This window comes from Melanotaenia boesemani, chromosome 23 (assembly GCF_017639745.1).
Source record: "Melanotaenia boesemani isolate fMelBoe1 chromosome 23, fMelBoe1.pri, whole genome shotgun sequence".
Classification (NCBI taxonomy): Eukaryota; Metazoa; Chordata; class Actinopteri; order Atheriniformes; family Melanotaeniidae; genus Melanotaenia; species Melanotaenia boesemani.
In genome coordinates this window covers 8,065,001-8,092,135 of record NC_055704.1, presented here as the reverse complement: position 1 = coordinate 8,092,135, position 27,135 = coordinate 8,065,001, and the positions used below count along the sequence as shown (strand labels likewise).

Below are 27,135 nucleotides of genomic sequence, written 5' to 3'. Positions count from 1 at the left end.
CATCATCGGCAGGCAGTAGTACATTTAAGGTAATAAGGACTCATCACCGCAGTAATGGCGGCGCCGCTGGATGGCAAACACAGAAAACAGCTGCTAGATTCGTCTGCATGTAACAAATGAGTTTGTGACTTTCCCCCGTAGGAGGGATCAGACAATGAAGAGGAGGAGAGGGAGGAGGAAGAAGAAGAGAACACAGACTACCTGACCGACTCCAATAAAGAAAATGAGACCGATGAGGAAAACAATGTAAGATCCACATGTCTGAATGTAGAGCTGCAGATAAACACGTCTGCATCCTCAGTGTGGTCATGGCAGCATGTGGGAATATTTTAAATCCAGGTCAGGCTATTATATATTTGGTTGTGTTAATTTTGCTCCCTGTGCAGGAGGTCACCATTCGCGGCGGTGGACTGAAGCATGTGGCCTGCGCTGAGGACGAGGACTTCATCCAGGCTCTGGATAAGATGATGCTGGAGAACCTGCAGGTACGACGTCCTGCAACTCACCTGTAGGCTAGAGAAGGCTGCCAAAATGATTTTGTAAATCTCATCACATCTCTGACTCATTTTGCTTCGTCATCACAGCAGCGTAGCGGCGAGGCCGTGAAGGTGCACCAGCTGGACGTCGCCATTCCTCTGCAGCTGAAGAGCCAGCTGAGGAAGGGCAGCTCCGGACAGCAGTGCATCAGCGAGGGAGACTCGGACATCTCAGACACAATGCAGTTCGTCATGCTAACTCGCAAAGGCAACAAGCAGCAGGTAAAAGGCATCTACAGTCAAGCCGAGCAGCTTTTACATCACACATTATCTTTTAAATGCAGAAACAGAGCTGCAGTGTAGGTTTTTTTTAGAGTCATGAGGAGGTAAGTGATACACAGAAACTTCGTGTTAAATGTAATTCCCTCACACACTTGGCTCAGTCTGCCTGAGGCCAGGGATAATATTGACTAAGTGCATGCGCCTCTATTGACCTTTTTATGGGGAGCATTTCAGAATTGGTCGTCCTCTTTTAGCAACACATTTTTTCTCTCTAGTTACTCTTTAATCTGATATTTTCAACTTAATTGACATTAAGTATCTGTGAAGCATCATTATCTTTATGTAGGATTTGTTTTGTTGTCCATTTGGTAAATTAAGTCTTGCTGTCCGACATCTAAAATGTTCTGTTGTGTTGCTTGTTGACACGATGAAGCCGTAACTGCTAAAATGCATCAATGAGCTTCTTTCATTTAGACTGTACTGTTTTCTTTTCTCCCGGATTGCAGAATTGTTGAAGTGGATCTTTGAAGATCATTTAAAGCTGTTTTAAGCTTCTCATTTACCAAAACCGTGTGTATTGACGGGTTCAGTTTCAGTTTACAGCAACATTTTTGACAACAAAGACATTACAGCGGGTCTCATCTGAAAGCCCCTCTACCTGCTGGTTGTGTGTTTGATTATGTAGCAGTGGGCCCTGAAGCATGTTGTGGTCACTGGACTTTGTCAAATTTTGATCTGAAGAATTCAAGCCTGGAGCTTTGAAAGGGTTATAGGGATTTTGTAAATATGAACTTGAATATATGGTGGGAGTAAATTTACTAATTTCTTTTGCATATTTAACAAGAATCTGCAAACAAGAGGCAAGGCAATTTGATTTGTATAGCACATTTCATGCACAAGACAATTAAAAGTGCTTTACATAAAACATTACAGCGGGGTGCAGGAAATAATAAAAAGCGCATTAACAACAAACTTAAAAAAAAGTAGAAAAAATTAAAATCCAGAAAGAAGCTCAAATTGGGTTCTCCAGCATTATTGGAATAAAATACATGAACCTATTCAGAATGTATTCTCAATATAATCCCTTTGTCATTTGAAGCATTGTATTTGGGAGACATTTCATTTGAGACCTGGAATAGTAAAGAGAAAAAGCTACTGTATATTCCACAAAAAGATGGCTTCCAGCTGAAGCACCAACAATGGAGGACTGGATCAACATTATCCATGGAATTTTTGCTATTTTCCTTCGCTCTAAAATTGCAATTGGACAATTTTTATCAAACATGACAGACAGAATATGTGAATACATTCTACAAGGCAGGATGGATCCATGTTTTCATGATGTTTCCACCAAATTCGGATCCTAGCACCTGAATGTGGAGCTGAAATAGAGTCTTATTAGACCAGCAACGTTTCTCCATCTTCTATTGTCCAGTGTTGGTGAGTGTGTGTGAATTGTAGCCTCAGTTTCCTGTTCTTAGCTGACAGGAGGCACCCGGTGTGGTCTTCTGCTGCTGTAGCCCATCTGCTTCAAGGTTGGACGTGTTGTGTGTTCAGAGATGCTGTTCTGTAGACCTTGGTTGGAACCAGTGCTTTTTGGACTTTCTGTTGCCTTTCTATCATCTCCAACCAGCCTGTTCTGCCAACAGGACAGAGAACTGAGGGAGAAGGAATGACTTGAACTGATCTCAACATCTACACCCCAAATGGCTTCAGCCCAAAAACATCCTGAACAAAGCAAAATAAGAAGAAATGAAGGGAAATGCCAACAGAGGCAGGGCTTTTTTTCCCAGAGAAACTCACTACAGGAGCTGGCTGACGTGGCGTTAAAAGGTCCGAGATGTACTGAATATGTAACAAGGAATACAGAAAGCCAGATGTGTTGTCGGGGTGGAATGTGTGGTTTGAGGCTGGTTCTTGGACTGTAGGGTGTGTCCAGCTTTCTGCCGAGACTTTGAGGTTCAATGGAGCACTCAGTGCACACGCTCTGTTCGAAGAACAGCTGCCAGATACATGCAAGCAATAACATCAGCACACATAAGTGTTGGACAGAGAATCTTTGTGCATGAGGTGTGTGGATGGGAAATGACATTTCTGTCTCTGTAAACACACACAGCTTCACCACCTTACAGCAGCAGTGGATACAGGCGTCCTGTGTGTGTGCTGACTGTCCTCTGTGCTGCTGGGTTAGATCTACCTGAACCTCAGTCCTACAGAAGCTGAACAGCTCTATATGCAAAGTATTCTTTCAGCAAATGATCCACTCCAGGAAACCGTTTACTCTGAGGAAAATGTGTGTTTTTTGGAAGTTGATTAAAATATTATATCTGTGTTAAATGTGAGGCTAATTCAGTTAGCATAGCTTAGCATTTATAGAAGAAAAACACACGTTTGGAGCAGAAGTTGTTTTGTCTGTTTTGTTAGCTGCTGCCTTGAACACCATGTATATAAGTATGGACGAAGGCTTTGGTGTTCAGATATTTATGTCTGGTATAGTTTGTGAAATTAAAGGAAAAGTTGCCCCTTTTCTTTTTGGAAGAAAGCAAATTTACTTACTTTAAAAGATTCAATGTGAATATCGATGCAGCTGTAAAGTAAGTGAGCTAAGCCTAGCATGCAGACTAGTCCTGATAGCCTGGGTTCATCTTCTTATGCAATGTTCTCAAACTGGGGGTTGTGAGATAATTTCAGGGGGTCTCTAGATAATTCTAAAAAATATATAGCCTACATTTATCAAATAAATGTGGGATTTTACAAAGGTTGTCAAATATAAACCATTATTGAAGAGATAATTCTTTGAAATTAGCACCTTAACTTTTTTAACACATTTATGCATAAATAACAAAGTTATCACTGTTAGAGAAGCTAATTTTGGGCATGTAGGTGCCTTGTCACAGCAGTGAACCACCAAAAAACACGTTATCCTTCTTATTTATGAAGATTCTGACAGTTTTCCAGGCTTACATTTAGGCCTGGTACACACATAGCGATTTTCTTAATCTAATGAGATTTTTTATCTGATTGAGACCTCACACGTGAAGATAAAAAAATCTGTTTTGATCGTACTGTGTGGTGTGCTCCAAAAATGTAACACAGAACAACATACACATAACGATGCTGTCCCACAACTGATCTACAACCTAGTCCTCCGAACCAGACAAACATTGAAACGTAGAAGAACCATAGCAACAGCCGGCAAAAAACGTAGAAGAAGAAACATAGTAACAATCAGAAAACACAACACACAGCATGGAAGAGGATATACAGGACGAGGGAATGATGGTGGTCTAGGGAATATTGTTAACAAACAAACAGAAAAAAAATAAATAAATAACAGACTGGAGACGGCGTGAACACGGACTTTATTTACTTCCTTGTTCCCCAGCCAGCTCGCTCTCTGATTGACTCTCTGAAATTTCACGATGAGCGGTCTGAGGTCCGGAAGCGGCAAAATCGTGACAAAAACCCATGCCCATGCCCAAAAATCTTTATATGTGTACCAGGCTTTAGAGGATGACTGCAGGATAACCCCTTTGACACATCACACAATTAACCACCAAGTCGTCTTGTGGGGGTGGGGTCGCGAACATCAGCCGATGTTATCTTGGGGGTCGTGGCTCAGAAAGATTAAGAACCACTCCAGCTTTAATGCTTACACTCAGCTTTCAGTAACTGGCATTAGTTTAACCAGACTTGCTCCTGTCTTGTCTGTTTGTGTTGTCTGGTCAACAGTATAAGATCTTGAACGTGCCCCTGTCCTCCCACCTTGCTGCGAACCACTTCAACCAGCAGCAGGCTGAACAGGAGGAGCGCATGAGGATGAAGAAACTCACCCTGGACATCAATGAGAGGCAGGAGCAGGAGGACTATCAGGGTACGTCACGACACATGAGTCTTACTCTGCTTCTGGCAGGTTTAGAGGGAGAAGCACTAAATGTTGACACAGGTGTTGCCAAGGAAACTGAAACAAAATAGATTTGTGTCTTTGTAGATTTCTTAGGAAAACATGGTATTTAGGAAATTTATTTCACTTCTTTTGCTTTTACGTTATAAAATGAAATATATTTAATCTTTTGTGTTTCTGAAGAAAAACTAAATCCCCTTTGTGTTTGACTGTTACAGAGATGATGCAGTCTCTGGCCCAGCGTCCGGCTCAGGCCAACACCAACCGGGAACGCCGGCCTCGCTACCAGCACCCGAAAGGCGCTCCCAACGCCGACCTCATCTTCAAAACTGGAGGAAGGTGAGACATGAGCCCCGATAAGCGAAGCACTGCTGACAGTCAGAATGTGACGGATCAGGGTTTCTTATTTTATACACTGACTACGTCTCGCTGGTGTCTCTTTGAACAGAGAGAAAAAGGCAAGAAAAGAAAGGCATGAGATCCGAGACAGGCAGAGAGAGATAGACAGGAAGGTCAAGCAGCAGAGGCGTGTCATGGAGTAGAGTAGAACAGCTGCTGAGTGTCCAACCTCCACACAGGACTTTCACCAGAGATTTATTTAAGTTAAATAAAAATACTCAGGAAAGATTCATTTTTATGTTTACTTTTGTAATTTACTTGGAGTAATTTACTCCTGTTTTAATTTACTTGAACTTTACATTAATTTCACGAGCAAGGAGTTCAAATGAGATTATTTACAGTTTTTCTTTTAAAGCTCTAGATATTTTTGGGAAATAAAGATTATTTTGTATTAATTCTTAGACGGACATTTTATCCCCTTTTAAATTTTAGAAGAGCTTTGTCTCAAAGATAAAAAAAACAAACAATTATAAATGCAAACTAGAAGTTACTACACTGTAGAGCCCTGCTGTACAGAAAAATACAAAACTAATAGCAGTTATATAATAGTAATTTTTTACATAATTTTTATATTTATTTTGTATTAATATTTATAAATTGAATTAAAATATATTTTTTAACATGTTTTTAAATTATTATTAATTTATTTTCTCTATCCCAGTGGCTACTAGGCAAGAGGCATTTATTATTTTATTTTATTTATTATTCATTTTATCAGTATTATTTGTTATTTTTTTCTCTTATATTACACAGTCTTTGTCTTGTGTAGAATGAATATGCTTTTTTTCTTTTTTGCAAAAGGGAAATGTAGAATTGAATAAATAAAGGTTAAAGTAAATAATACATTTTACATTTCATAATAATAAATTAAATCAATAATTTAAATAATAAATTGAAATGCTTTCATAGACATTTTCCTTGGGTCCATATGTTTTCACATTTTTAGGTAATTTCTGATAAAAATCTTTATATTTTCTTGTTATTTTCATACATGTGTTGGGTGACACACTCATAACACTGACTGTCCAACCGGCTTAAACATGTAGACAACGGATATTTTAGCTGCTTCCATCTACTCACCGTGTTTCCTATTTAACAGAATAAGATTTTCCCTCATGTGATACTTTGTCTTTTTACTGTGGTCCTGAGACTTCTCTTTTGAGCGTCAGTGTTGTAAAATATAAATGAAAACTAATTCAACATATTTACTGAACTTGAAAAAAACATTCATGTCTGGCTGTTTTAGATTTTTGGCACCAGCTGATGCAACACAACAGGCCAGTCACGTTGAAGGTGATTATGCTTTTACAGGTTGTCATATTGAATATTATCATATTCTCAACCTGTTCAACGACAAGTTAACCATCAAACCTTTGCAACTGGCAGCTGTTTGTAACAAACTGCAGACACAGTTCCAGACGATGTGGTGAGCTGGTGAAATGATGGCGGTGACCAAAAAGAGGGGGGGCATGTCCTTATGTCACGCTCTGTAGTGGGGTTCTCTTTGTTGGTTTCTAGGAGTTGTTGTATTTGCATCCTATTCTCTTTATTCTGCCCTCACAGTCATTGATGTGCATTCACCGTGTTGTTGTGTGGGTTTTACACCAAAAGCTAGTTATGTTTTCACACTTTTATTGCATTTGTTTATTGCATTGTCTTCTTATAAGTGCTCTTGATGATTGTCTGTTTTGTTTTCTTACAAAGGTTATTAATTTTCTCTACAGCTGTTTTTTTTTTCTTGTTTTGGTTGTAGAGCTGTCATGGTTGCTTTTTGTATGCGTCTTTTTCTTCTCCTCACACTCCCCTTGCTGTGTTTCCCTTTGTCAGGTCCAGCACTTTGAATTGTCTTGTGCATGAACTATGCTATACAAGTGCCTAGTGCTTCAAAAGCTAGTGTTTTTAAGTATCTCATCAGCTTGAGTAACCATTAAATCAGTTAGACAGAAGGGTGAAATGAAAGTGTAGTCAATGAGCTTCCAGATAAGAAAATCTCATATTCATTAAATTTCTGTTAAAAAGACCAGCATAAAAATAACGGATCTAAATGTATCGAATTAGCTTCATATTTCACTTCATGCTTCAGCCAATCAGGAGAAATGTTTTTGGTCAAAGGGAGGGTAAAAGAAAATGTATGCAACATGCCTCTGAGCATGACTGCATACATGCAGGTGGTGTTCTCCAGTGAAAGCCAGACAAGAGTTTTAACCATTGTTGCTTCAAGACCTTCATGCTTCACATCATGGGAGATCCTACTACACCTGTTCATATAGTAGATAAGTGAAACTTTACCACTAGATTTACCAAAATGTGCAGTGCACATTATTGATCGCAGCAACTCTGGTTGTTTTCTACATAATATTGACTTGACTGGACCTCCAAGCATGTTAGCAGCTGTGTTTGAATAAGTTAAGTTTAAATTAAAGCTAATTCACATACAAGTTTAGATTAAATTAATTACCAACGAGCAGCACTCACAATTTTCCTCTTGTGGATGTCCACCACAGTTGTTGGTTTTGTACTCATAGAGGTTAGCTCACAGCTACTTTTTCTACTCAATACCAACCACTGACTGGATGATTATGTTTGGAAGAAACCAAACAAACCCGCATGATTTGCATAGAAATGCCAGTAATAATTTAAAGTATGTTCTGATTTCCTGCTGCTTCAGTTCTTCCATTCACGCTGTATTTATATAAGAGGATGTGTTTCGGGTGCAGCTCAGCACGTCTACAGTAACTGTCCTGCTCTGTCCTCCAGGAGACGCTGATTGGAGTCTGGGCCCGGGCTGAACGAGCGAGCAAGAGACAGAATGAACGAGCAAAAGAGAGAGAGAGACGGACAACGAGGAGATCGGAGGGGAAACCGGTCGCGACCGGAAACCAGTCCCCCAGGCTCCCACTGACGCCGGGACAGACCAGACCAAATCCCTGACCTGAACACACACTGTTACCCTGCGAGGGGCCCGAAGCCCGAGATGGAGAGGCAAAGCTGCGAGCTGGGGTCAGAGGTCGGGGCTCAGACAGATGGCTCTCTTTCTTTTTTGTCTTTTGCCTGAGATGACAAAAACTTAAAGCAACTGCCTGGACAAGACTACACACACCTGACCGGCAGACTGATGGTGGGATGGTGAAAATGAGGCAGGTTTTTTCCCACCGTCACACCAGGTGGAGGAAAAAGTCATTTTTAGGAGTTAAAACTTACGAGTGCACAACTGGATGTTCTTTTTTCTTTTCTCTATTTTTGGACTCTATTAACACCAGGAAATCATCTGATCATCCAACTTCCTGCGACAGAGTTGAGCAAATCTGCTTAGAGACTGGTTGTGTGTTCATAGACTGTTAACGCGGTGATGCAGAGGCCGACGTGATGCTTTGTAGCCGATTTCTGATGTTAAGAAGTGGCAGACAGGATGCAGCTCTTGTTCTAGAGCCCACTTGGCTTATGCCACCAGTTTTGCTGTTAGCTTAGATTTTTCTCTTCCTCACTTTGTCTTTAAAATAATAAATAGATTAAGAAAGCTTGTTTGAGGCAACAGAAGTCTAAACTAGCAAAAGTTTCAAAGAAAGATTTTGGGATATTATCATTTCTGCTCTTTTTCAAAGGTCCTGTGGATTTTGGCCAGCTGTGTAGAACTTAGCAAACAACTTAAAATAAATATTTGCTTTCCATACTAATAAGAACTGAAACTATAAATTAATTAGGGGGAATAAAAAGGGTCATAATTTGATCATTAAGACACCAAACAACCCCTGCCTTATTTCTGCAGAAGTCTGTTCTTCACAGATTTGTTGTAGCTGTTGTAAATGTACCGTAAAAATTCTTATCAAATCCTCTTTACAGACTAACTAAAGCCAGTTTTTCACTCATGAACTCCAGATTTTAGCTGAAAATTTTGGTACAGACTTCTTCACAGCAGGACGTTGTGTGTTCTCAGAGCTGGAAATACTCTAGAGTGGCATTAGAGCGACATGATGCGAAATCTAAAGTGTGGAAATTTGTGTTTTCAGGAGAATGGCAGCTTTGTGCCGATATCAACAGCATATTTATTTGAATGTGTCCATGAAATTACAGGTCAGTAGAAGACATTGTAAAGCAGCAAAGTAAGCTGTAAATGCTTCACACGATCTTACTCACTTATTTTTATTTATTAGGCTAGCTGGCTGATTAACCACAAGAAGTAGTCTGGAGGAAATTGTAGAAATTTCTTTCGGTCTCATGCAGCCTCTCCGGAGTATGCCTGAAAATCTTCAGACCTTAAAAAAAATGAGCTGTACTTGATAGATGCTGCTGTTTATTGCTACATGGAGAAATGCCTGCTTAAAACAATAAGAAAAATCACCATGATACATAAAAAAAAACTACTAAATATGCCACATAGTTCAGTCTTGTTAGTACTTCCAGCTCTGTGTTCACATGAGTAAAATTTTAAAGGAATGTCAACTTTTCAGGAAAAACATCTGTAGCTAGCAATCGGAATCGGTTTGCTACACAGAAATGAGGAAAAGCCACCAGCTGGGTTCAATCCAGAAATGACTAAAGCCCACCCATCAGCCCCTTTAAAGCTCATTAATCAACATGTTATATGTGGTTTGGTAACTCGATGAAAGTCAAAGCAACCTTGACAGCAGGCTAACAAAAGGAACACAGCTGGCCAGTTTTTAATGCATCAAAAACTCGTTACCAGAGTAACAGTCTCATAGCGTCTTCAACAAGACGTGCAGACCTGACAGGCTCGCCAATCAGAGATGGACACCTGTGTGTATATTTGTTTCAACTTCTCTCCAGCTGGACTGAATCTGAATTATTCAGTTCGACAACATTCAGCTTGCTTTGGTTTGTGTAGTGCAACGTGATAAAAGCCTCTTTTTGTTTTGTTTTCTCCATTTGGACTTCTGAATAACAGTGTGCCTGAGAGTCTTCCTAAGTGATGACAGTCACTATTATTTTAGATTGATTTAACTTGTTAAGCCTCTAGATGGATAAATATACTCAATGTTCTTCTGCATGGGACTCTTCTGCACCAGCCTTTCTTTGCTGTAGTAAAACCACCCAGCAGTGCTGTAGTTTGTGTCTAGATTCAAAGCTATCGTTCTTAAACTGCAGATAAGAAGAAAACTGCCTAGTGAAGCTTTGTGTCACAGCTCATGATGAAGAAATAAGAATAAAAGTACAGAGACGATTAAAGTTTGTTTGGTCTATCTTGTGTTTGTGGCATGTGCGTGTTTGTGAGGGTGTGTCTGTTTGTTGAGGTCTAATTACAAGGCTGCAAGCGTAAGTATTTCCTCATTTCCTGCCACGACTTTCCTTAAATACTGCATAAGTGAAGCAATGCCGAGCATGGTTGGATTAACCTGGGGAGGTGGGGAGAATCAGCTGGCTCCTGGTAAAGAAAACATTGGACCTGTGCATTTTTGTGTACCAGTTTAAAATAATGCATATACATTGAGTAGGAAAGGGTTAGGTCTGTAGAGGTAATGATTGACTTCAGGAGCAGGTTTATCTGATATAAATTAAACCACAACAAATTAGTTCCAAACTAATATATCTGTTATGGGATAAAATATCAAAGTCTACAAAAAGCTGGTCACGTCAGTGTGCACAACCTTAAACTAATACTTTGTTAAAGTACTTCAATTAATCACAGCATTCAGTCTACTGTGGCAGGAGTCTCTTGGCATGACTTGGCAAAATTTACCCCTCTTACAAACAAACTCCAAATCGCTCAGATTAAGAAGACATCTCTTGTGTACAGCCCACAACAGATTTTCTATAGGATTTAGTTCTGGGGTCTGGTTTGGCTAATAGAAATCTTATTTTCCTCTCAGGAAGTCATTCTTTAGTTGATTTGGGTGAATGTTTGGGGTCGTTGTTTTGAAAGGTGAAATTCCTCTTCACTTTTAGCTCTCTAGTAGATGTTTAAAGGTTTTAGGCTTAAAATTACTGGTATTTCAGAAGGTTCATAAATCTCTCCACTCTGATCAGTCAAAATCAGCTTTATTGTCAATTCTGCAGCATGTACAGGACAAACAGGATTAAATGATGGTTCTCTCAAACCTTGGTGCATGAAATACCAGAATACAAGCCAGTAAACAAAACAAGTACATGATCACTAAGTAGGGATGGGCATTCGATTAAATTGTCTTAATTGATCATCGTGAGAATTAACAGATCGATTATCGATTAATCATTAATATTTATATTAAAATTCAGTGTTTGTGGGGTATATTAAAATGCAGTGAAAATTGAAAAAACAGTGCGTTTCCACATTGAGATCTGGTCACAGTTCGGTCCGACATCTTAATGATCAATTAATCGATCGTCGATTAATTATGCCCATCCCTATCACTAAGTGCTAATTAAACAGCTAACAATGGGTCACCATTTGTAAGGACTCATAGCCTACTCTCGAGCATCACTGCAAGACAGTAGCTGTTCAGTCCTTCCGCTGGTGGGTGGAGTCTGTCAGATTTGTTGACTTTGAGCATTGTTTTTTGGAAAGATGTGAAAGAGGATCCAGACTTATAACAAATTTTACTCTCTCATTGTTGATATTATGGATTAAGAATGGCAGTAATAACTGTGTGATCCAGATTAACAATACTTTATGTAACATTTGCTTGAATTTGAATGCAAGTTTTTAATTTTGAGGTGGTATGACTCAGTTCCACCATCAAAGTCCTCCATGTCTCTACAGAGATGACTGGCTGCTGTGTCCTGCAGGTAAACCATTTACTATTCCTGAATACTTCATCTAAACTCCCTCTAGATGCTCCAACGGTGCAAGCAGAATATTTTGATCATTTTGATAACAACAGGTATAAATGCAGAATGTACATGAACACATTCTTCAGAGAAAAAAATCCGTGCACACACTGATGAACCCCAGCCCTTTATGCAAGAACAAAATCTTGTCCATTCAACAGTATATGGTTCTCGTCCAATCATATTCTGAGATTCATTTTTATACACAGTACATTCCGTACAGTATATTAACATGCAGTAGAGACAAAAATATGAAAATACAGAAATAATTCAAGAGGATTTTTCTCTAAAATGTGACTAACATAAAAACTGCACTGCTCAAAACAGTAAAGGGAACACAGGCAATACATCTATGTTGATGAATGGAATATTCTAGTTAAAAACTTTATTTGATAAACACTGGAATGTGTTGAAAACAAAATAATCAGTCACCCATGGAGGTCTGGATTCTAGTTTGCTTTTAATGACTTTTTAATGTTTCCTGCACCCTGCTGTAATGTCTTTAATGTTTTGTGTAACGCACCTTGAATTATCTTGTACATGAAATGTGCTATACAAATAAACTTGCCTTGGATTCAGAATCATGCTCAAAATAAAAATGGAAGGATCAGATCAGTCTGACCCAACGTCTGTGGAAATTCTACAAGACAATTCACAATGAGGTTCATTAGTGTGTGTGGCCTCCACTTGCCTGCATGTGCTCCCTACAACATCTGGGCTCCTGATGAGACCACGGATGCTCTCCTGAGGGATCTCCTCCCAGACCTGGATCAGGGTATCAGTCAACCACTGGAAGGTGGATGAGTCCAGATCATCAGCCTTCCACCACCATGCTTCACAGTTAAGGTATTAAGTGTTTTCGCTGATATGCTATGTTTGGTTTTCTCCATAAAACCAGATGTGCACTATAACCAAACATCTCCCCTAAGACCTTTTTGCTATGTCCTGACACATTAGACTGTAAAATGGAAAGAGGATTGAGTGCTTTTAGAGCTTTAGTGTTTTATTAAGTCTTAAATTATCAAACACAAGTTCTCAGAGATTGCTCTAAACAAATTTTTAAATGTTTTTTTTTTTTTTTTTTTTTATGGTTAGCTGCTGAAAAAATGCTGTATATACCTCTTATCTTGTACTGAAGGAGGAGAAGCACACTATTCTCCTTTTAAAATTCCACTCAGGTCAAACATTACCCAAATGTGGCCAATCATTAAACAGCACCTGCTCATTCATTAAATTCCACAGTTAATCAGAGGACAACAAGAAGTCTGAAGTTATATTGTTAGGTTTAATGAGTTACAAAGAAAAAAAAAATCAATATTTGCAATGTGAATAGTATGTTCAGCATACAACATGGACATTTCAGTAGTAAGAAAGTATACCAGGCTGTTATAGTATTGCAACATCTTTTACATGACCACTTATATCCCATCTACCACACAGTAAAACATTTTTACCTTTGTTCTGAGCTGATATTTACACTTTGCAGAAACATTTCCTCATAAAAAGGTGTTTTATACAGAATGTGTTCATATCATTTATTTATGCACCATTATATACTTCAAAATAGCTGTAGCTGAACTACAGTGAACCGGAGTCTGTAAACAAAATTTACTAAATATACTTCAAAGTTACTGTAGGGGAACTACAGAGGCCGGAGTCTGGATTAAACACACACACTCATACATGCACACAAACATACCTACAAGAGTTAAATAACACACTAACGTCAGAAACAGCAAAGTAATTGATAACAGCTTGACAGAATGAAAACATAATTATCACAGGATGTATTTGTAGACTGTGGTTTTTACTGCTGTGGCTTAGTACAATGCGTGTTTGCCCGTCCCTAAAGAGCAGTTTAGAGTTACTCCCTCTGAGTGGTAAAACTGAGAAGTCCTGCCCCAAACCCATTCCACTAGTCTGTGGTTGGGTGTGGGAGGTTTGTCCGTGGAGTAAAAATAAGCATCAGCTCAGCTCGGCTCTACATCCATATAAACACACACGTCTGCAGCAATGTTATTCCAGGAAACCACATTTGAAGACGCTTGTTTGACTCTGTCCTCTACCGTCTTGTTGGGTCCTCTGAGTCGTTTCAGAGATGACAAAATTGGTCTCTTTAAAAGTGCTTTTAACTTTTTCCCAAAGCAGTGGCAAAAAAAAAAAAAACAAACAAACAAAAAAAACAACGCTGCAGAATAAAATGACAAAAGCTGGTAAACAAACAAAACAAAAAATGTTCCTATGGCGATAAAAACATCACAGCCTATGTATGAGTATTCACCTTACTTTCCTAAAATAAATACTGTACTGTGTAAATACTATAATTTAAGATTTTTCCAAACATCTGTTATCTTAGTCTGTTAATTCTTATTTCAGATTTTTACATTTGCACCAATTCTTGCACAGAAGTGCTTTTTCCTGCATCTAAATAGCATTTAATCAAACATAAAGGCAATTTTAATCCATCCCCTGACTACTAAGACTGGGCGAGTTAAATTGTGGCAGTTTAATTAATAACATGCCTATTTAAAAGTTAAAACTGCATCATAACAAAAACCTGAAAAATCTGACATTGAAGGTGCTTTATTTTTGGTCTTTTCACTTTCAATAAATGTGCTGTTTTAAAATGTGCACAAGTTAGTTGCAACATAACAGCCCAGATTTGTGAAGTTTTCAGGATGCAGGTGCACAACTTTAGAGGCTGGATGGATAATCCAGCCTGTAAAGTTTTGACTCACTCACACATAAAGTGATGCTGGAATTTCTCTATATATCAAATCTGTATTTATACACAAGCAGAAATAGTTCTGCACAAAGCTATTTCAGAAAATGATCAAGAAATCTCGATATTTGTGAGAAGTTTGTAAAGATTTGTGTCTTTGGTATGGAGGATATCATTAAACAGAGAGAAGGACATACAATTAACTATTCACAAGCATCCTCATGTGGCAAACATGAGACAGAATGGTAGTTAAAAAATCTGCTTTGTTCCAATTGACCTTGCGCAGAGGTATATAGTGTCTTGGAAGAGTCTTGATGTGAAGAAGTCTTAACCTGCTCAGGCTTTTTGTCAAGGAGACATTGTTGAGTGCAACAGCTGCACTGTTTCTCAGCTTTTTTATGCTCACAAGGTGAAAAGTGGATTTGCAGGTTTATCAAGTACCAAGCTTCATTCCTCTGTCAAAGCTGGTTTGTTTCCAGCCACACCTCATTCTCATGGTGAAACTTCTCGCATTCCATCATCACCAGCAGGTAGATGCCAGAGTTTGGGCTCGGCAGGTAGAGACTGGTGAGTAAATCTATTAAAAAAAAGTTAATCAGGAGTCTTTCAGCAGCCCTAGTTTCCTCAGTGCCTCCCTTCGAGATTCGTTCATCTCACCACGTCCAGAAAACTGCACGGTGATGCCTTGGGGACGGAACATGGAATTGGACCTCCGTCTGCGATCAGGAGAGATAGCTCGCAGTCCTGTTTTCTGATTAAGAGCACCGTGGTAGGACTGCCGAACAATTCTGGGGACTGGAGTCGTGGCTGGAGCTTTGATACTCTTGGCAGGACTGCCTGAGGCAAGATTAAACCCAGTAGCTGGGTTGAAGCTTCGGCTCTTTCCTCCATAAGAGTTGAGCTCAGAAGGTAGCGGCTCTGGTTTGGCGGGCATGGTTTGACTCTTGTCGATATGAGAGCTGAGGATGTCAGGCAGGTTGGCTGTGGTCATGGGGGCAGGTGCCAGGGTCATGACTTTGGACTTTCCTCCGTAGGTATTAAGTTCAGTGGGGTTAGATAGAGCAGGTGGGAGGGTTTTAAGGTCTTGGCTTGTTGGGGAAGACACAGGTTCACTCCTTGAGGAAACAGATGGGTTAACTATGATGGACTTCCCTCCATAGCTGTTAAATTCCAGTGAAGTGACCTCAGCCGGAGGGGGGACAGAGGCCTTGTTTTCCTGAGGAGGTGGGTAGTGTCTGTTTTGGGTCAGTGTTGGTGATGAGGGGCTCAGCTGGGAGCTCCTATCATCATGGCTCTTGAGGGAATGTGTCTGCAGAATCTCAGGTTTTCTGTCTACATGAAGATGGCTTGGAGGGGAAGTCACAGCACTGGATTCTGGGAAGTTGGTGCCACTTTGCATCAGTTGAGGAAGACTGGTCTCTGAAGATTTGGAATGAGTGTCTGGAGCTTTCCGAGAATCCACTGTAGTGCTGTTTTGGGCAACTTCTCCAGACACGGTTTGATTCCTGTTCAGACCCAGCTTTGATAAGGCCTCCATCCTGGATTTATCTGGTGAAGGGTCCTTGAAAGAAATACTACGAGTAGGAGTGTTTCGAGCCTTCTGCTCCACGGTTTGCTGAGAATGTTCCAGCAGCAAAGGGTGAGACGTACCTGACAGGTTTGCCAGCATCTGATCTCGTCTCTCATGAATGTTCACATTAGCCCCAGGTTGCTTCTGGTGCTCCTTGTTTCCAAGGATAACGCTTATATTAGGGGGGAAGCGGGTGGGCTTGGCAGAGGTAGGAGGACCCTGTTTCACTGGAGTGTCTGTGCTGTCGCTTGGTGGCTTTTCTGACTCCAGGCTGAGACGACGGAGGATTGAGGAAGGATGCAAGTTTGACGTTCCACCTCCCTGATTCTCTGCTATCTTCTGGGCAATCAAGACAGGGGTAGGGATACAGCCTGGTGGATGGTAGGAGGAATGACTGTCTGCCGACCCATAGCTTCCACTTGGTAGAGGAGGGTTGTACTCTGAAGGCAAGCTGTCACGCCTTGGCTTTACCTCAAAGTGGCTTTCAGGAGTTGGTAACATACGCTGAAAATCTGGGAGGAACATGTGTTTACTTAGTAGAGCTTTAAAGTGTTCAGATACTGTTTAAACTTCAAGAAAATAATACATGAGAGCAGTTAATTAGATTATTAAAACACAAAAATAGTGTTTCTTAAATTTATAACTTAATTTAGCTACAGTCTAGACCAGGGATGATCATCTCTGGACCTCTTGGGCCACTTTCCTGCATGAGTTTGATGCTTCCCTGCTGCAACACATCAGATTCAAAGGAAATGGTTCTCCAAAAGCTTGTTGTGAAGTTCTGCACAAGCCTCTTTATGACCCATTAATTTGAGGCAGGTGTGCTGCAGCAGGAAAACATCTAAAACCTGTGGGACAGTGGCCAAAGAGGTCCAGAGGTGTTGATCTCTAGGGTAAACTATGATCTACGCTCAAGATCCACTGCTGTTCATTACCTGGGTTAGAAGGGTTGAAGACTGGCTCTTTGGTGTGTACCAAGTCTGGTTCTGGGTGGACCAGGTCAATAATATCATGTTGTGAGGGTACATTCACCCCAAGGTTGGGTTTGGAGGTAGGTAGTCCATTAACTTTGTCTAAAGGGATGCTGCTACTGTCAGGAAGGTTCACCAGTGAAGACCTCTGATCATCCCCCACCAGGCTCTCCTCCAATGAGTCAATGGTGTCCTCAAAGAACTGGATGCACTCCTGCTCCTCTTGGCTCAGAAACTGCAGTGTGTTATCTTCCTGCAGTGAAAGTAAGAAAGTCATTGGCATGGTGAACTTTAATTAAATGGTGAACCAGTTTCTTTGTCTTTCATGCAAAACATTTTTAACCAAAACCTCTGAGATGTGTCTTCATCTCGGAACCCTGTGTTGTTACCAGATTTGACCCTTTATCCAATAGTCATGTGTAGTGGGAACACAGGCTTGTTTGTTCTTGCCTACAATGCCCCCAAACGTTTTTCTTTCTCCAAGCCTATATTTATTGCATATGCCCCATTTTTTCTCTTGGGTAATTCCCACTTGCCTTCTCTGCAAACATAAAGAAACTCTGCAGCCTCTGATTTAAATGATTCTACAGTCCTGATACAGATCAGCTCCACCCTTCTAATCTAAACCACATTGCTGTGCGGAGCAGGTAAAGCAAACCATTAAGTGGTCAAGATTTTACTTTGCAGTTTGAAATGAATCCATGGAACTCATTTTAGCCGAAGATTTATGGGTCTCCAGCCCCTTAAAAGCTCCTTTATTTAAGCTCTCCCTTAGAATCTGCTTTCTTCTGATTGGACGGTTTCTGGAAGTCTGCTAGGTGAAAGCAGCCAATTGTAATGAAATGTGGAACCAGAATTATTATATTTTCATTCAAATACTGAAATTTTGAGATAATTTTCTCTGGTTTTAGAGGCTTACAGTTTTCAATATTCTTTTATTACTGACAATTGCATGAACATTTTAGCTTAATAACATTGAATGAAGTTTGTTTTTTCTAGCTTTTTAAGATGCTTTAAACCATCAGCTCCATTTATTAATTCAAGAGTAAGAAAAAGAAAAAGAAATCTATTTAGTGGCACCTTGATTTAAGACCATGGTTTAACCTATTAAGACCTCATTAGGATCATATTCCTTTCATACATGATGCTGTTTGAGTTGGTACTGATACTAAACTGGTTGTTGTTAATGCTGAAATTGTTCTTAAGCTTTTCTGAAAACACAGTCATTTTTAAAAGCTGTTTAAGCTTGAGAGTGCTTAAAAAAACAAAACAAAAAGGAGTTTGGTTCTTGATAAATTAAACTGGTTTCGTCATATCTACCGGAAATTTAAACAAATGTTTACATAAAGCCAAAGTGTGGTTGTTTCATGCTTACTTCCTAAAAAATCTTTATTTTGTTTTGCTTTGTTTTTTTGCTATGTTTTTTAATGTTTTTAAGTTCAATTTGTTGCCTTTGATAGTTTTTCATCTTATTCTTGGTCTTAATAAAGAGATAAGTTAATCTGTTGCTGGATTTGGCCATTTATTCATTGTATGGATTGTATTGTATTTATTTAACTTTTCAATTTTGATGACTCAAAATTTACAACAAAACTGAGCTAATAATTCAACGAGTCTACATTTTCAATGCTAAACAATGAGTAGATACTTGTTTTTGTCACACAAAGTGTTTGATGGCTGAGTATTTTGCTGTGTTGGACTAATATCATGCTACCTGACCAAAGAAAGCTGCTCATTTGCACCATTTCAAGGTAATGACCTTCACCCTGTGGTTGACATTGTAAACACTGGTTGCTGATGACATCGCTGTCATATAAAGCACCACAACAAGGTTACTGAGTGTCTTGTTTTGAGTTACACAAACTGAAACCTGTGGGAGATAAAAATGATCTGCTGGTTTCAGCTGAAATGAATGATGTCCATTGTACTGAAGCAACTCAGGTCGTAGAAAACTGCAGCTTAACCGGTTGGGCTCTGTCATGTGTTGATAGTGAATATTCTTCCCAAGGTATATGAAAGGATGAAGTTGTTCAGCAGGTGTATTTCTCAGCATCTGTGGTGACTGATTGCATTGTTTAAACACAGCACAAACCCTGAGTGAGGGTGACATACCATTCGGTTAATCAGCAGGTTATCTGATACACTGAGTGTGTTTATTGTGCTTAAGAAAACTAGGAAAGAGGACAAGACTTTTCTCAGGTGATCGGGTAGATCTTTTCCTGTCATATGATGCTCCAACACAGCAACAGTTTGAAGACTTAATTATCTAAATTGACCTATTTATGAGAAGAAACCTGCAAACATGGTTTTGGAAAATATAATGTTTCCATTTCCTGGCAATATAACTTGATGCATTTACAAATTAAAATTCAAGCTAAACTTGGATTTAAATTTGCCTAAAATAATATCCAAAAATAAGGGTTATTCATTCTGAGACTAATCTAAAGACAACGTGGGTTAAAATGAAATAAAACTGCCCTTAAAGCTCCTGAAAAACACTACAGATTCATATGTTGTTTGATTTATTTGAATAAAAAAAACTGTTAAAGCTACATAGTGTGACTTTACAAGATTATAAACAAGGAAGTGTCTTAATAATTAATAAAGACATGTGCCTGCCTGAATGCTAAGCTAAGCTAGCTGCACTGATAAAATATCTAAATATATCATATAATCTATAAATGTATTACAGTGATATATAAATATTTCTCTTAAAAAATAATTTCAATGACAATAGTTCTAATGCAAAAAGAAATGTAAAAATTATAAAAAAAATAAAATCTTGAAATAAATCCTCAAACTCACCAGTGGAGGCTAACTAGTGAAGGCTAGCCACTAGTTTGGCTAATGCTAGCATCTGTCAACATGTTATTAGCTCAGTACTAATATAGTCAAGTGGAGAGCTAATATTATAATATTTGTTCTTGTTTTACTACGTATCAGAATCTCTACAGCTGTGTTGTGTGTTTTTTCTACGCTTACAAGGTGCTTCTCAAAGTCAAAGAATCATCCATAATGGCTAGTTTATTGAATCTTTGCAAAGGCCTGTTGCAATGTCATGGATCCTTTAAAGGACTCAGCTGTTTTTTCTGTGAAGTTTCAAAAATATCACTGAGTATCCTCATTTTCCCTAAATGTCCACAAACCCGAGTAAAAGATGGGAAAACACAAGATAGATAGATGCTAGTGCAGAATGCATTTCAGGGTTTTTTTCTGTTTGTTTTTACCATATTTGTTGCCACTTTCCAGCTGTTAGCATAGTAAACAGTACTATAAAAAGACTGGAAAGAATAAATAGCAAAGTAAATGCTTTTAAATAGCTGGTGAACAGCTACAAACTACTGAACCCCAGAAATGTAAGTTTTTTTATTTGTTGTACGTTTATGGGATGAAACTAACGGTGGGACGGTTGTACTAATGATAGTTTTGATTTTGAATGCAAGAAAGGAATGTCCATTGAGGAAAGTATTAAGTATTATGGGGGTTAAATAACCGTTTACAGCATTATTAATTATAAATAATTTGGCTCTGAGGAACATATTTAAGATTTGATGAATAACTGGTTATCAGCTGCTTTTAAGAACCCTCCTCTGTCAAAATGCAACTTCAACTGAGCTAAAACTTTCCTTTTTTAATTGTAAGGTACTGTTAGTTACTTCTCTTTTGCAGCCAACTGGATCCAAGTAAAAAAGGTAGATTGTCCAAAAACATTAATGGTATACTTGTTTTACCCTGAAACATTACAGACACACAAGTCACTCACTCCTGCTCTGGAGTTTCGGCGAATGCCTCCGTTGACCCCGTAGTGGAGCTGAGAGTTACCCTGCCGATGGAAGGCCATTGAGAGGAGGAGTTAGAGGTCAACTGACATTTGGACTTCTTGTAGAGGGCTCTGTGTTTCTGGTTGGCACTGGGATAAAACCAGAATCGTGTCTGGTTTTGCTCTGAAGGAATCATCTAATCTTCTTGTCAGTGAGAGTCTGAAGACACAGAAGACAAACAAGACGTCAGATGCATTTAGGAAGACGTCAGAATTCATGATGGAAGAGAGATGATGCTTTTATAAAGATTTAAGAACATCTTTAAAACAAGTATCACCTGAAAATACTTTTTAAATTATTGCCAGAAGAAAGATAAGTGTAACGACTGAGTTGATTAACAAGGGAGGACAGACATTAAAGTTATTATATGCAGTCAGATTAAGATCAGTTTAGTCTTTTAAAATGTATTTTTAATGAGAAAAAAATTATATTTTATCTTTTTAGTCCTTAAAAATGATTTCACATGTAAATGTAAGATACTGTATATGCATATCCCATTATTATTAACAACTTATGAAATACATATATGTAGTATATTAGTAGAAAAGCACGTTTCAACCACCTGTAATTTTCTAATGCAAACCAAGTTACTAAGCTTAAATTTAGCTTTCATGTGATGGTTTTTTAAGCTTTAGTAGCCATTTTTATGATGTTTACATGTTAGTATAGGGTCAGTGAGCAGCAATAGCAGTAAGAAGTTAGACTAAACCAGGTGAGAGGTTCAGAGAGGTTGTGTTTTCTCACTGGAACTGATAGCAGTTGTAACTAAAACTCAGAAACAATAGATTAAACTGCGTGCTGTATAAATCTTTATCAGCCTTCGTCACATAAACATGCAAAAGGCACACTGATACTTCCTTCCGCTGCTCTAAAGTTTACAGCTCAGCATTCCAGCAGTAACACCTGAAGGACCAGTTTACCCAGAACACATAGCTGCAAAACAGGCTTCTAGAGCCGAAACCACTGAGCTCTTTGGCTACATTCCTAACGCCACCGGTCTGATGGAAACTTCCGGAGATAAAAGTTGGATGGAAGATAGTTTCAGTGGAAATGGAACCACTCTGGGTTCATTTTGGTGCTCAGTCATGAGTCATTAACATGGTAGAGCAAGTTAGTTTCCCTAGAGAAACAACGCGTGTTCAGGGTTCCATGTACCACATTTAAGCCCAGTTTGGACAAAACAGCTCAAAGAATCCACTCACTACTACTATTAAGTAACAATTGTTAATGAAGAAAAATCTGATCCCCAGCAAAACTGTCACAGATTCAAGTAAAGACTTGGTGCTGTCTAATCTTGGTCTATTGATTTTTATTGACTTTTATTATGTCCAACACTGAACCCATTAAAAGCATTTATAACAGTTTTCTATCTGTGAACCACCAACAGATTAAACTAATGAAAAATATTTAATTACATCTCTTTTAGAGTTGGATATACCAGAACTAGAGTTTTTAGATTTCTGGGTTTTCCACCTGATTTAGTATTTATGTATCTATATAAAGATATATAGACATATTATTTTTATTCACCACAATCAATTATTACTTGGTATGTAATCATAGTTTTAATTTTTGCTGCGTAGTTAAATAAACTATCAGAAATCAAGCTGAGTTTATTATTTATTTATTTATTTTTAAATCCACAATCTGAAAATATGTATTTAAACTAAGCACACAATTAAATATTTCTTCTAGCATCTAAAAAAATATTTTTAAAATCCTATACTCATTTGAAAAGAAGAAAGGAAAAACATCTGGTTCTTACTTGGAAGTCACAAACCAAGAAGTTTGGTTACAAATATACTTTTAAAAAATCATTATTATTTATTTTTTTTTTTACAAAGACCCAGTTAATTGACACGCGTTCCTGTAGGCCACTATGAAGCTGAGTCAAAATACAACAGTTTAATCAGCCATTTCAGGATTATCGTAGAAAAAGTTAGTTCTCCTCTTTGCACCGGATAAGAAGTGAATAAATGAAAACTTACCCAAGAGATCAAGATTAGTCATAATAAAACCAAGAATGAGACTTTTCAGCCTTTACAGCATCAACGCGAGTCTCTGGTTTGAGTTTAAAAACTATATTTCTTCGATAGTCCAGCCGATGCTCTTGCGCTCTTGGACAGCTTCGTATGCGTAATGTCACCACCGCGGCGCGTTACGCATCATTTAACCACCAAGAAACTCCACCCACTGTGTCTGTGTGGGTGTGTGTGTGAGTGTGTGTGAGAGAGATTTCATTCAAGGTATTTTCCAAGTTGCTGGGAGGAGACAGCAGTCGTACAGTGGAAAGTTATTCCAGTCTCTCTGGGATGGATTCAACGACAGCAGGAAGACTGAGTTTATCCTGTTTAGTCGACTATCTGGATGAAACCAGATGAATCACTAACCTGATTTCATGACCGGTGCTTGCAAAGAAGAAAAACTAGACTGCTGGAACAAATATGTTCTTAACACTGCGGAGAAATAGTGCTGCTCTAAAGGGTTTATTGGAAATTAGTGATCAATAGCAATTAAAAAGAATCTGAATCCTCGCCTAATTTTTTAACATCTGAAGAATAATTTATTTAAACAATTCATGGTCAAATGATCATGTAGAGCTATTCTCTCACTTTGTGTCTTTAATATGTTAACTATATTTTTTTCTGGGCTGAAAATCCAGAATAGAATTTTTTTGTAACCCATCACATTGGGAGTATCTTCTATTATACTGACTGAACAGCCCACAAAGTGAGCAAAGATGTTAAATTAGCTGCTGACATAATAAAATAAAATGGCCGAGTTTTAGAAAAAAAAAGTTATTAGTTTTTCTACACCTTCATTTGAGTTTTACAAATTAATTTTATGTGAGTCGGGAACACCCCTGACTGACAGGAGCTGCATGACTTAAGTTTATCAACCTCAAATTACTCTTTTTTTTACATTTAATGTGAATCATAATCACAAAAAGCAGCTTAAGAGAAAACGAATGTAGAGAAAACCATAAATAAGATTCAATAAATAACAGAAGCAGTTTGATATTTTATTATGTCAATGTTAGAACATTAAAATGCACATAGTTAATTAGTACAGGTGCATTTTTGTTATATTGAATTATAAATTGTGAACTGAAAATCTGAGGATGTGCTTTGCATTTTTATTTATTTTTATTTAATTGTTTATTTGTTTACTTTGGGCGCCCTCTGCTGGCCGCAGTCTGGTTACTGCAATACAACAAGAAATGCACGAAATCACTACTTTGAATCATTCACATTCAAAATAATAAATATATAAGTCCTGACCATTTTCAAATAGATATTCTATAGCATTTGAATTTAATAATAACGAAGTTTTATCTTATCTTATATGTTTTTTCTAAAACATTGATCTAGGAATCATTCAAGCATAAAAACCCTCCTAAGTCAAAAGTTGCAAAACAAGCATGATGTTTCTCTACATGTGGTTGTCCCTGTTCTGAAGCCACAAATATGAAAAATTTATCAGGAAAATATGAAACTGAAAATGGAAATCTGATAAAGAAATCTACACTATCTGTTGAATTTTCTCTTTGTTAGTGTTTCTGGAATCTGTGTTCTGTAATACTAAAGACTGGCTGCAGTTTAGTGTGTGATACAAGTCTACTTACAATGGGAGAAAGAGTCCTGCATTAACTACTTTCCCAGTAACCAATTATTACTTCCTGATTTCAAAATAAAGCACTCCTCATTCTCTTTCTGTGTCTTGCAGTCCTTTTCAAAAACATGCTATTTTACCTAAGTGGTATAAAGTTTAAAAAGAGCTTAAATAAAACCAATTTATACCATAAAGCCTAACATGTGCTGCTGGACTTAGTAGGCCCCTACTTCATATATTACTTGCACAAATATTATCAACTACTTTTCCTAGATTGTCAGTAATTGGGTGCCAAAGTAACTTACAGAAAGCAAAAACAAGCATTTTCATGACCGTTTAAAAAGCAGTCATATTATTTGTATAGGTAGCATTGGAAGTAAAGTTAAACGTCTTGGGCTACTAATGGAACAAATTGGTTTTGTTTAAGTTTTTTTCTAATATCACTATAACTTTCAATAATGAAAATGCATGTCATTGCTATCTGAAACAGTCTGCAAGATAAGACAGACACAGAGAGACAAAGAGAGATGCTTCATTTTTAAATCAGGTAGTCGTCATGGTGGCGGTAAATATAAGATTACGGAAGCTTTAAACATTGACCCTGCAGAACTTTCAATTGAGTCTATGTCCTTTTGGATTGTAAACCTACATTTACATCCCTTAATTCTGCCCCATATCTGTGAGACTGAGTGAGGTAATTGGAGCTTTAAAATAACATTAAAACATTGTTTGATCCTAAATCTATTGTATCTCTTGCAGGTACTGACTTTGGAGCAGTCGTTATACTTCTCCCATACATCTTTAAAGAGAACATCAGCCTTTTTATCACTCTTGGAGAGGTATGTCTAACTTGTAAACATGTGGTGTTCAACTTCACCGAATACACACAAGTTAGCTATTTAAGTATTCTTATTGACTATATGACTAAAATTGTGCATTAAAACAGGACTAGTTGAAAGGATACATACAATTTTTATACTTTCTTTGCATTTGACTGCACATGCAGTAGTTCATTTACTTTACAAACAATTAACAAATTAACTGTAATGTAGTTCATTTTGTTTGTCCCATTTGATTTTAGCGTGACCTTCCATCTCCATACCCAACTATTCACTTGACTGGTCAAGACTGGAAACTAAACATTGTGAAAGCAGATGATGTTGAGGAAGGGATCATCTCTGTCTTCTGCACATACTTCGTCTTCAACCCGGCATACCCGAGACACCTGAAGAGCACACTGATGTTCCTCAGAGGTGCATGGCGGTGACCAACCTCTGCCAGTAACCGTTAACAGGAAAATAAATCTTCTTTATTGACTCCATTATGCCACATACCTACCAGTGCTTCCATTGCTCCAGGGGAGAATTTACCTTAATGAAATTAACTCAGCACATATGACTTATTCATGCCAGTCAAGGCAACTTTAATATTACATATGAACTTGATGATTGCCAGAGGAGCAGCGACTCTACTCTGAGCCCCTCCCAGATCACCAAGCTTCTCACCCTATCTCTAAGGGAGAGCCCGGCCGCAAAACTCATTTTGGCCACTTGTATTCGTGATCTCGTTCTTTCGGTCACTACCCACAGCTCGTGACCATAGGTGAGGGCAGGAATGTAGACCGGTAAATCTAGAACTTTGCCTTTTGGCTCAGCTCCTTCTTTACCACGACAGACCGATGCAGAGTCCGCATCACTGCAGACGCCGCACCGATCTGCAAATATATAATATGTAAAAGCAATTTGATAAATGTAATAAAAAATAATGCGCAGCAATCTACATTAAAGCACTACATTACAACAACATACGTCCTCTGTTAACATGGAACTAATGTCAGTTGTATGTGCGTGTTATGTTGACTTGATCCTAGAGGGCTGACGTCAAGCCAGTCGCCTCTTGTGTATCCATGATCAAACCAGCTGCCGTATTTCAAGTGTGCATTTCCTCTCAACTTTGTGGTCAAAGCAAAGACACAGGTCTGAAAAGCTTTTGGAAATTACTTTTGATTCCCTCACTCAGTCTCACAGATATGGGGCAGAATTAAGGGATGTATTTTAACAGTAAATGTAGGTTTACAATCCAAAAAGACATAGACTCAACTGAAAGTTCTGCAGGGTCAGTGTTTAAGCCTATTCTATTCTATTCTATCTATTCTATTCTATTCTATTCTATTCTATTCTATTCTATTCTATTCTACAGTCATTTAGCAGATGCCTTTATCCAAAGCGACTTACATTTGAGAGTAAGAACAACACAAGCAATAATTCAAACAAGATGGGACATCATAATTAAGTGGTAGCCTCAGTAATCTTAAATTTACCGCCACCATGACTACTCTCTCTCTTGTTCAGTGTACAAGTTGTGTTCAATGACTTTGCCAGTGAATTACTGATAAACTACAGAGTAAAAGTAGTTGATAATACTTGTGCAAGTAATATATGAAGCACTAAGTCCAGTAACGTGTTAAACGACTCATGGTATAAAGCAGTTTTATTTAAGCTTTTTTTTAAAATGTCACATCACTTAGGCAAAATAGTGTGTTATTGCTATCTAAAATGGACTGTAAGACAAGACAGAAAGAAAATGATAAATGCTTTATTTTGAAACCAGGAAGTG

The 27,135-nt window shown here is 38.3% G+C and overlaps 2 protein-coding genes across 4 annotated transcripts in view; one reads left to right on the top strand and one right to left on the bottom strand.

Annotated features, from left to right (window-relative positions):
• upf2 (UPF2 regulator of nonsense mediated mRNA decay) overlaps positions 1-10,245 on the top strand; it is a 32,644-nt gene extending 22,399 nt beyond the window's left edge. For 2 of the 3 annotated variants that reach the window (XM_041977435.1, XM_041977437.1), the window contains exons 16-21: positions 142-246; positions 387-485; positions 585-758; positions 4,491-4,632; positions 4,881-5,001; positions 7,819-10,245. In XM_041977435.1, the coding sequence (XP_041833369.1) occupies positions 142-246; positions 387-485; positions 585-758; positions 4,491-4,632; positions 4,881-5,001; positions 7,819-7,828 (651 nt within the window). In that variant the 3' untranslated portion in view covers positions 7,829-10,245. The remainder of the gene's footprint in view (positions 1-141; positions 247-386; positions 486-584; positions 759-4,490; positions 4,633-4,880; positions 5,002-7,818) is intronic. The other variant, XM_041977436.1, reaches the window with a different exon arrangement.
• Positions 10,246-13,089: 2,844 nt separating this feature from the next.
• Positions 13,090-23,032, bottom strand: LOC121634631 (specifically androgen-regulated gene protein). The gene is made up of 4 exons (XM_041977439.1): positions 22,896-23,032; positions 20,850-21,066; positions 17,051-17,339; positions 13,090-16,627 (listed from the first exon to the last, which is right to left on the bottom strand). Exons 2-4 carry the CDS (start codon positions 20,925-20,927, stop codon positions 15,141-15,143), a joined length of 1,854 nt encoding a protein of 617 aa, XP_041833373.1. The 5' UTR covers positions 20,928-21,066; positions 22,896-23,032; the 3' UTR covers positions 13,090-15,140.
• Positions 23,033-27,135: the final 4,103 nt, after the last annotated feature.

What these genes read in the sequence shown, in the direction of transcription:
- LOC121634631 (XM_041977439.1), bottom strand. Translation starts at nt 20,927, where the DNA reads ATGGCCTTCCATCGGCAGGGTAACTCTCAGCTCCACTACGGGGTCAAC. An exon ending in GCCGAAACTCCAGAGCAGGA is followed by an intron (nt 17,340 to 20,849) that starts GTGAGTGACTTG and finishes CTTTCACTGCAG; the next exon opens with GAAGATAACACACTGCAGTT. An exon ending in CTTCAACCCTTCTAACCCAG is followed by an intron (nt 16,628 to 17,050) that starts GTAATGAACAGC and finishes TGTTCCTCCCAG; the next exon opens with ATTTTCAGCGTATGTTACCA.